Source organism: Polyodon spathula, chromosome 6, assembly GCF_017654505.1.
Source record: "Polyodon spathula isolate WHYD16114869_AA chromosome 6, ASM1765450v1, whole genome shotgun sequence".
Classification (NCBI taxonomy): domain Eukaryota; kingdom Metazoa; phylum Chordata; class Actinopteri; order Acipenseriformes; family Polyodontidae; genus Polyodon; species Polyodon spathula.
In genome coordinates, this window is record NC_054539.1 from 38,714,155 (window position 1) to 38,725,283 (window position 11,129).

Here is an 11,129-nt window from a genome sequence, read left to right on the forward strand (position 1 = left end):
TTGCTATTTGAATTACGATTGGCAGGTCACTTATGATCTCTGCATCGTCTCCTTGGTTCACAGCAGCAGCCCCCTTACGCAGCAACTTTTCATAGCTGCGCTGGGCTGCGCATCTGCACAGATTTCAGCGGGCGGAGCTTAGTGACGTCACGCAGCAGCTTTCGAAGAACGCGCATCTGTGCAGAACTGCGGAATTCTGCGCTACAAGAACATGACCTCAGATTTAGAAGGATGTCTGAATATGCTGCCTTTACAAAGGTAACAGTTCTCCTGTCAGGACACTGCACTGTGATTGGCTGTCATATTAGTGTTACTAAAACAATGAATAATCCCCATCTTAAACGGAAACCCTAACTTTAAGGTCAGTATCCTATACTGCAGTCATTACACATATAAATTAGTTGATGTTTGGCAGTGAATAAACGTATTTGTTACTTTAAAAAAAGTGACCAGACATTTACCGTGGAGCTTTATGTGACCGAGTCAGATGACGAGAGCTCAGTGACGTATTAAAAGGGAGCGTGCAGGCATTTGAAAGACACAACCATTTGGAATTGTTATTAATAGTATTATTTATTTAAATGGTGTTGCACACCAGTTTGCTAGGCGTGGACGATAAATAAAGTGAGTCACACTTTTTTTTTTTTTTAAATAAGGTTTAGTTGTTTGCCACGCACGGGTATTGCAGGTCCAGGCTTTATTTACAAAACGAACAAGGCCGATTAACAATAAACAAAAAAGCGCCGGTAAAATTAATCGGAATATGAGGCGGATTTATGTGTGTATATCATTGTGTGTGTATATTTGAAAAGAGGTATAACTGCAGTGTGCAAAAATGATGTTTATCTTTAATTTGTGCACAAAAGACCTTCAGCTGTGTAGAAAGAAAAGTAAACCCAGTGCAGAAAAATGGGCTTCTGTCCTAAACATCTAAATCATTTAAACCTCTGTGTACATAAAAAAGAACGGTTTATTTTACCAGAGCCAAGTCAAATGTGGTTTTCTTGATCACATGTTTACATGTTCTTGTTGACTTTTTTTTAGCATGGGCCAAAGGATACATATACTGACCGAGACGTTGTTATGTGAATATGGTTGATTTTAAGTAAAAGTTTGTGCACGGCAATTATATACAGGGTTCGTACAATTTTTAATGCAAATTTCAAGAACTTTTCAAGCACCATTTTGACAACTTTCAAAGACCTAATTTAAGGCTTGACAAGTCAATGTCGATAACAAATAACCAACTGTAAAAATAAAGCTATTGCATTATTTTATTTAACTGTAAAATACCAAAAATCTGAATTGTACTCACTTTGAATGTAGATAGACTCAGGACCAGTAAACTTTCTTATTCAGTAAGACCGAGTCTTTGGGTACTTTCTAAAAGCAGTATAACAATTCAGTGTTTTAAGTATTGTCAGAAGTAATTGTCCAAGAATTGTGTCTCAATCCTGCGTCTAAGACCCGTTCACACTATTGTGCTTTGTTAAAGAATTAAGAAGCTCTAAGAAACCAAGTGTAGCGATCTCGATGCGCCTGCCTGCGGGAACCGAAATCGCTACACAAGTAAACAATTTTGTTAATTACAAACCTACAAAATTGGGCTGGTGTTTCAGCATAAAATGTTCAATATGTACTTACTGAGCATTCATTACAAATACATGCAAGTAGTGCCAAATGGCACAACCGGTGCTAATGGCATCGCTACACCTAGAATTCTCCCATGTGGTTAATTAGAAAGCGTTAAACAGAGTAAAGCAAGTACTGTTCTTTAGAAGGTAATTTTTCCCCAGTTAAGGCAATTCAAAATATTTGCCATGTCAGAAGAAGCACAGGTTTACTTTATGTATATATATATATATATATATATATATATATAATATATATATATATAATATATATATATATATCGACCTATTTTGTTCAAAGCGTCATATGCAAATTGCCATTTTTGTATAAACCAGAATAAGAAGATTCTGTAACACCAGGTAACTCAATCTCCCGGTCCATTCAGTTTGGTATTATTTTTATTTGAGGTTTGTGTAATTTTTTTTTTTTGTTTTTTTTTTTTTTTTTTTTTTTTTTGCACATTTTTGCCTAGTTTTTAATATATATATATATATATATATATATATATATATATATATATATATATATATATATATATATATATATATATATATAGAGGGAGAGAAATAAAATATTGGGGCAAGTTTTGCACTTGCTTGGGAACAGGATCAATCACTAAATAAATAAATGGTTGGAATGTTTTTTTTTTTTTTTTCAGCAGCCACTAAATAGAATCCGGTGTGATGCCATGGACAGTGTGAAGATGGAATCTGTCCAAATTAAAGAGGAGTTCCCTGAACATGAACTTGTTCCCTTTAGTGTGGAGTTCTCTGGGCTGGCTTCCCTCTCCATTAAACAGGAGCTATGTGAAATGGAATGTGACAGCAGTCAGCCAGAGGTCTGTGTGATTAAAGTTGAGCACAGTGAATTGGAGATCCCCCAGACAGAAGAACTGCTTCCTGTTAAACAAGAAAATGTGCTGGAAATTAAACGGGAGCACCTGAAAGTAGAGTTTGACTACATGGAACCAGGGAAGAAAGAATCTGAGGACTTCAAACCAAACATCCCTGAGCTGGAACCTGTACGTCTGCAAGAGTGTAGTGTTGTGCTGGAGAGAATCTGCATGAGAGAGCAAGGTGTTGGAGAGAAAGGCTCTCTCAACAGCATACAAGATGGAATGGAAGACAGGGAGTCATATTCAGAATGCAGTCTAGCAGGTGAGTGACTCCCAGTGGCTGTGACATTACCATTTTAGGTTGCAAGATCTGTACAGTGTCCTTGAGAGGGAGCGAGCATGTAGGTTTGATTACTAGGTTTTTTTTTTTTTTTTTTCCCTGTACCACTCCAACCATTTCAAGATATGACTCGCTGCTGGTGAACTTGATATAGATCTAATGTCGCCATTCCTCTGGGACATGAGGGTGTTTTGTATTTGTATTGTGTTGGGGTGGAAGGGGATATTATACCAAGGGGGAGAAAAATGAAAGTACTTTATAAATTCAGTGCAAAATCATGGACACAGTGGTAGCCAGAACCAGCTTTTACTGTCATGATTCTGTCCCAGTGCAGTAATGTAAAAATGTTGCAGTTTTGCAATCCTGATTTTTTTTCTGATTACCATTGAATCAGCTGCACTTCATTAGCCCTGCCGCCAGGTGGCAATAGAGCAGAAAATGCATTAAACAAAACAGCAGGGAGCTCTGTGGACTAAAAGACTAAAACTGCATCCACACCAGCAGCAAACGTTGCGAGCGAAGTCCCTTTGAGAACATTTTGCGTTGCTAAAATATAACCTGTTTCTATTTTTTTTTTCTTTATGCGACTGGAATGAATCTGACCAATCAGAAGCAAGAGTGGCAACTTTCACCAGCATCAGTCTTTACTGACTTTGCATTTACAGGCTTTAAGTTTAACTTTGTGTTTCTAAACTGATGTAACCTACTGCAATCCTCCACAGCTGAAATTAACATGCTTTAAGCCAGTCACATGTCACAGTCACATGCCCTAAGCCTATAAGCAGTTCCTCTTACTTTCTTATCTGTTCATATTTTCCAGGTTCTAGCCCAGCAGCTAAAGCGAGGGCAGGTGGTGGAGAATATTCTGACTGTTGGAAATGTTTCACCCAGTTAGGGCATTTTATAAGACGCCAGCGAATCCACACAGGAGAGAAACCATATTGCTGCTCTGACTGTGGGAAGCATTTCAGTCACTCGGGAATCCTGAAAGCACACAAGCGGATTCACACAGGAGAGAAACCGTATCCCTGCTCTGACTGTGGGAAGAGTTTCAGACAGTCAGGAGACTTGAAAACACACCAGCGAATTCACACAGGAGAGAAACCATATCGCTGCTCTGACTGTGGGAAGCATTTCAGTCACTCGGGAATCCTGAAAGCACACAAACGAATTCACACAGGAGAGAAGCCGTATCCCTGCTCTGACTGTGGAAAGAGTTTCAGTCAGTCTGAACACCTGAAAAAACACCAGCGAATTCACACAGGGGAGAAACCGTATTGTTGCTCTGAATGTGGGAAGAGTTTCAAAGATTCAGGAGACCTGAAAAAACACCAGCGTATTCACACAGGAAAGAAACCGTATTGCTGCTCTGAATGTGGGAAGAGTTTTAGTGACTCAGGAACGCTGAAAAAACACCAGCTAATTCACAGAGGAGAAAAAACATATTGTTGCTCTGACTGCGGGAAGCATTTCAGACAGTCACAACACCTGAAAACACACCAGCGAATTCACACAGGAGAGAAACCGTATCTCTGCTCTGATTGTGGGAAGAGTTTCAGAGATTCAGGAGACCTGAAAAAACACCAGCGAATTCACACAGGAGAGAAACCATATTACTGCTCTGACTGTGGGAAGAGTTTCAGTCAGTCACACAGCCTTGTTTCACACCAACTAATTCACACAGGAGAGAAACCATATCTTTGCTCTGAGTGTGGGAAATGTTTCAGAGATTCAGGAAACCTGAAAAAACACCAGCGAATTCACAGAACAGAAACCTTAAAGACCATGTTCAATGGGACTTTTCACTCGTTCAGGGAGGAAAAAAAACATTAACTGTGCATTGAGTCCCTGTGTAATAGTAATCTTTTTATATTACTTAACAGCAGGTATTTTAAATGGTAAAGATGCAATTGAGATAGTGGGCAGTGACGCAGACACGTGTCTAGTTTAACTCAGGCTGCAATGCAGTCAGTGCCTAGAAGCAGGAATATGCAGAAAGGAAACTGTTCTGCAACTTATCTGATATGAGTCAGTAGAACTGATAACTCATGGATTTAAATTTAAAATTTGATTAATTTGAAAATAAATGAATGGATCGGAACAAGTATCCCGACTCCGGTATATAGCATCCAGAGACAAGGCTGCACCATCCTTAAAGGGGCAATTACCTTGATCTGTCTTGTAAATTCATCACTTTTCTAAAAAAAATGAAAAATTAAAGTGTCCCATGGCTGTATTATGACATGAATCACTGAATATTATTAATATTACTAATATTTTATTTTAATCTGCTTTTAAAATTGCCCCAAATCATACAAGTGTGGCAAGCATGTGTATGGATCTTAGGTATAAAAAGGCAATTAAACGCGTGGAAGGGATTTATGTACTTTTAGCGTCTATAGATATATACCAGTGCTACACTGGTATCTTGTTAAATTGTGTAATGAGGACGTTTGTGTAGTCAGAGTTCTCGTGCGACTTGACTGTACAGTTAATCCTTAAAAGTGTGCTGATTTAACGATTGATTAATAGAGCTGCAACAAAGGGTACATTTTGACACTTGAAAGTTCAGAATACATTACCGAAGGAAGGTTCGAACCTTCGATGGTACCAATATGCGTAATTTACTGATGACATCACCATAGCTACTTGTTCATATTTGATTGAAAATCCTGTTTACAGGTGATCCATATAAATGGAATAAAACACACATCTAGTTTAAAAATATGTTTTATAGAACGGTAACCATGTTTTTATAATTGAAATACAAATACACATTGTTTATTTATAAGTAATTGATGCTGCTTGCGATATATACAGTAAGCTTGCATTGCAGCAGCATCTTAGCATCCAATTAAAATAATTGCAGCTGACAAAGCTTTATTTAACAGTCACATTTTACTACTAAAAATAAAAATATGAACTAACACTTGTCAAGTAACCCAGAAATTGGATGTGCCTCCATGATACATAAATAGTCGCTTGCAGTTTGCATTGAACTTTTTTTTTTTTTGGTCATCTGGGCATTTAACAAAAAAATCCCAAACAAGAAAGGGTTTCGAGACATTTCTTTCAGTACAGCTTATGCAATACAACTCTTTGCTGTCAAAATGGTGAATGAAGAAATTAAAGTTCTACCTCCTGGATAAATGAGCTGGGGAGGGGAGGGGAGGGGAGGACAGTGCACAGTTTTCAAAATTTTAATTATTAGTGTTAGCGTGTATTCTGTTTGCTTCAAACATATTCTACTGTACACTTACACTGTCTTGTACACTAGGTATTCAGTACATATTTTACTGAAGCATGACAACTGCTGTAGGTATCTCCCAGTGCTTTGGCATAATATACCCTCAGGTGTGCAATTCGTGTCACCCAATGCCTTGGTCAACAAGCTTTGCTGTTCTACAAGTAGTTTTTAATGTGTTTATGTTTTGTTGTTAGAAAGACACGCAAGTTTCTGAAAACTGAATTGTGGAAGTCTAGCACCAAAAGCGCAAGCATTTTAAAAAGTGTTTATGTCCCACCGCTATCACTTCTGATTGGCTAGCTGTGGAATAAGCTGAACAAAGAGAGCCTCTGGCAATGCACACTCAATTGTAAGGTATAATTTGTTTTTTTTGTAGATTAGCAAATAAATGATACTGTTTTTTTTTTTTTTTTTTTTTTTTTTTTATAAAAAATCTTAGGAAGGTTAATAAAAATCGGGCATAAAAGAGGGTTAACCTTACGGAATGCCTATTATTATTATTATTATTATTATTATTATTATTATTCTCCTTCACTGTAGCAATTGCCCTCACGGATTCAGTGGGCACCTCCCCAACCCCGGGAGCGCCATTGCGCCGCCCCCTCAGAGTCCCCAATGAAGACCTTGCACAACCATGATTTGGCCTTGTGATCTCTGGTTATATGACTCACCCTGCATGTCAAGCAGCAGTGCTTTTACCAGGTGAGCCGTTCATGGACTAAGAGGAAGCACACTGGCATGCTCTACGTGGGTAGGAACCTACACTATGTCACACTCCTTTTGATAAAGCAGGTTTGACTTGGGTGACAGAAGCAAGTAAACAATGCACGTATCAATCCCCCAGAAGCAGCTTGTTACTGACATTTCAATCCAACCTTCTCTGGATTGAAACTTTGGCCCAAATGTTGATTACAGCAATCATTTCTTCATCGCTGCTGCAATTTGGCTCATGGTGTGTATAAAGCAACAAAAATAATGCAAAACAGAATAAACAAAAATGTTCCTTGTGGAAGTGAAACAAATGAGAGTGTATACTTAAGAAGGACATCATTAACCAACCAGGTTTATTGTTTTGGAGGCGTGGGTCACGGCTGACCGTGACTAAATAAAATACCTATAAATAAAAAAACATGAATTTGAGAACTGCATTCCTTGTCTCGGTCTGTCTTCATTTTCACACAACGTTACAGTATTAGCGGGTTAGAAAAAATCATGTTGTGTAATTTATAACACTTAGTGGTCAATGTACTTGTTTGGATGTTGTAGAAAAAACAAACAAACAAACAACAAAAAAAAAAAAACACTAAAAGTTTACTGTTTAAAAGCATTAAGACAAATTGTCCCTGGCAAAAAGTTTACAAAAAAAAAAAAAATGTATGTTGCTAATGCAGTTTGGAATTTACTATATTTACATACTTTTAAATTTAAACCCTAAATTAAATATATATTTTTTACTAGATTTGAACAGTGATATTAGTTATTTATTGGACATGCACAGTCCTTTGATTTGCAAAACTATATAATATATAATACAAGTATACAATAGAAATAAACAAAAGAAACAAACTACAGTCAGCACTTGCATATCTGACCCTATAACATTTTGACTTCAGTGAAGGTTAAACGAGCGACACATATCTGATTATTTCGTCTGGTTTGACATGTACAGTACCAGCCAGAAGTTTGAGTACACCTCCTTGAAACCAGGTTTTTCATGATTATCTGTGCTTTTAACTGTATAAACTTGTCTATAAACACTTAATATTTCATTATATGATACATGAATTGATAATTATAAGTGAATTGCATAAAAAAATTTAATTTTTAAATGAAAATGTAAATCTTGTCAATTTCAATGAAATGATCACCCAAAACAAGGGGATTTCAGTCTGAAGCCCAAGTCAATTAAACTCTATGAGTTCTATGAGTTAACTAGCATGTTACCTAATTAACCTTTTGTCACCAATTATTGTTAACAGGTGATTACTATAAATATAGGTAGCATAGGCACAAGTTTGTCATTCCTGAACGTAAGGGAGCAGAAAATGGCAAAATAAGCTCAGTTAAGCAAAGAAAAAAGTTTGTAATTACTTTAAGAAATAAAGGTCAATTTTTAAGACAAATCACAATAACTTTGCAAGTGTCTGTAACTGCTGTGGCCAAGACCATCAAACGATTTGAAGAAACTGGCATTCAGGCAGGCCAAGGGTGACCTCAGAATTAGAGAACAAGTTCATTCGAGTCGCAAGTCTGCAAAACCGGCATTTAACTGCCCCTGAAATACAAGCTCAGCTAAATGCTACTAGAAGTACAGATGTTTCAACATCAACTGTTCAGAGGAGATTGCATGAAGCTGGCCTAACTGGAAGAATTGCTGCAAAGAATCCATTGTGAAGAGTGCAGAATAAGAGGAAGAGACTTGCCTGGGCCAAAAAACACAGAAACTGGACATTTGAGGAGTGGAAGTCGGTCTTATGGACCGATGAGTCAAAATTTGAAATACTTGGGTCCAACCGCCGAGTATTTGTAAGACGCAGAGAGGGTGAGCGCATGAGTTCTGCATGTGTGGTTCCTACTGTCAAGCATGGAGGAGGCAGTGTCATGGTCTGGGGTTGCTTTGCTGGTGACAGAGTTGGTGATCTTTACCAAGTCCATGGCAAGCTCAATCAGCATGGCTATCATAGCATACTTCAGAGGCATGCCATTCCATCAGGATTGTGGCTAATTGGACAGTCCTTCATTCTTCAGCAAGATAATGACCAGAAACACACCTCAAAGTTGTGCAAGAACTATCTGGCGAAGAAGGAAAGTGAAGGACAACTCAATATAATGACCTAGCCTGCCCCCTGCTGAAACTTGTTAACCGAATGCCTTGTGTTTGTGAGGCTGTTATTAAGGGAAAGGGTGACTATTTTGAGGAATCCAAGATTTAGAGACAATTTTAAATTTTCTTTAACATTGCTTTGATACTCATTATGTTTTGTTTTGTATACTGTAACATGTGTTTTCATTTTCAAGTATTTACAGAAACGTATACGACGTGAAACATTGTCAATTATGAAAAAAACCTAGTTTCCAGCAAGTGTACACAAACTTTTAACTGGTACTGTATGTAGGTGAGCACATTGTAACTGTGAGATATTGATTATTTTATCAAAATGTGTTAGTGCACGAGTTGAGGCATAACAGCATTAAAAAGAAACTTGTCCATTTTTTCTGGGAATACAAAAAATATACAATGTCAAAAATACATTAAAGGACTGTTTTAAAATAAACAGGCTTCCATGTAGATTTACTGTAGTTACAGTACTATATTTTCAACAGAGATAGTATTTTATTTCAGAATGATATGATTGATTCTGAAAATATCACTTGCTAGACATGACCTGTAATACAGTACTTACTTTTAAATTCGGTACGTATTGTAGCAGTATGTAAAATTCCCAGAACTGCTTAAAATATAAGATGCAATTTAGAAAAATATTTAAAAAAAAAGTTTCCAGTATTCAGAATTGCTGAATGTAGTGCTTGCTAAGGCCCTAAGGCCACAGTTCACATGCAAATGAAAAATGTACAAAAGCAACTAAAGATAACAGAATTTAAAAAAAAAAAATAAAAAATGCATCACAGTATCGAAAACTGTTTAATGAGAATTTTTTACATTACCATGCCTTGTCTCATCCACTTTTTTTGGAGGAAGCGCTGTGTAACCACTCCACAATAAAGAATGCCAGAAGAAAAAAGGCTGTGATGGTTAAACAAGTCAATTGTAACATTGGAGATGAGCTTTGTATCAGAAAACTGGTGACGGAGTCAGAAATCACGTAACAGGTAAATGCATTAATTTGTTACCGTAACAAGGTCTTAGTACCTGCTACTTTTGTTGCGGGTGTCCGCTGGATGATGAGAGAGAGACAGGGGGATGCAGTTGACAACGCCATTCAGGCATCCAGGTTTTATTCAAATAAACAAGAAGTTGCAGTGACAGCTGGCTGCCACTAGGTTACCAGCAATGCAAGTCCTAGTGCAGGAGTATACACAGACAGAGTGTAATCAAAATAATACCTCCAAAAATGCAAAACAAAATACAACTAAAAACAAAAATTTGCTAAACACTGGCTTAGCGCTGCTCCCACTGAAAGAACCTACTCTGTGACACTAAAATAAACTGTTGCTGGATCAAAATCCCCTAAATAAATCCCTAGACAATTCACTCACCACACAGCAGTAGGGCTGCACGTTTGCTGGAACTAGAACAAAAGAACTGGATTTCCAGCTCCTTTTTTATACCATGTGGGTGGGCTTAATTGATCATCAATTAGTCAATTAAGCCCCAGCCACATTCTGTACATGAAATGTGGCAGAGCTGGATTTAAATAAGCCTATAGAAAGTCTACACCCCTTTTCAAAAATTTCACCTTTTGTTCCTTATAGCCTGGAATAAAAATGCATTAAAATCATTTTGTTTTATTTTTCATTTGTCTACATATCCTACCCCACAAGTTCCAAGTGAAAAAAAAAAAAATTATAGAAATTTGTAGAAAATTAATTAAAAATAAAAAACTGAAAGAGCTTGGTTGGATAAGTGTCCTAAATTAGCTCAAGTGTAACCAATCGCCTTCAAAATCATACACCAAGTGGCCTCCACCTGTGCTAAATTGTAGTGATTCACGTGATTTCAGGATAAATTCCGCAGTTCCTGTATGTTCCCTCTGCTGGTTAGTACATTTCAAAGGCAAGACTCAACAATGAACACCAAGATGCTTTCAAAAGAACTCCGACTTGTTGAAAGGCACAGATCAGGGGATGGCTATAAAAAAATATCAAAGGCCTTGAATATACCTTGGCGCATGTTCAAGACGATTATGAAGAAGTGGAAGGTGTATGGCACCACCAAGACCCTGCCTAGATCAGGCCATCCTTCCAAACTTGATGACCGAGCAAGAATGAGACTGATCAGGGAGGCTACCAAGAGCCCAATGGCAACTTTGCAAGACCTTGAGGCTTTTATTGGCAAGACTGATCAACATTATCCCAAGCACTCCACAAATCTGGCCTGTATGGTAGGGTAGGAA

General features: G+C 37.5%; 1 protein-coding gene across 1 annotated transcript; it reads left to right on the forward strand.

Annotated features, from left to right (window-relative positions):
• Positions 1 to 547: 547 nt before the first annotated feature.
• Positions 548 to 5,508, forward strand: LOC121317168 (zinc finger protein 501-like). Its single transcript, XM_041252817.1, has 3 exons — positions 548 to 624; positions 2,291 to 2,789; positions 3,628 to 5,508. The coding sequence occupies exons 2-3, from the start codon at positions 2,321 to 2,323 to the stop codon at positions 4,638 to 4,640; spliced, it is 1,482 nt and encodes a 493-aa protein (XP_041108751.1). The 5' UTR covers positions 548 to 624; positions 2,291 to 2,320; the 3' UTR covers positions 4,641 to 5,508.
• Positions 5,509 to 11,129: the final 5,621 nt, after the last annotated feature.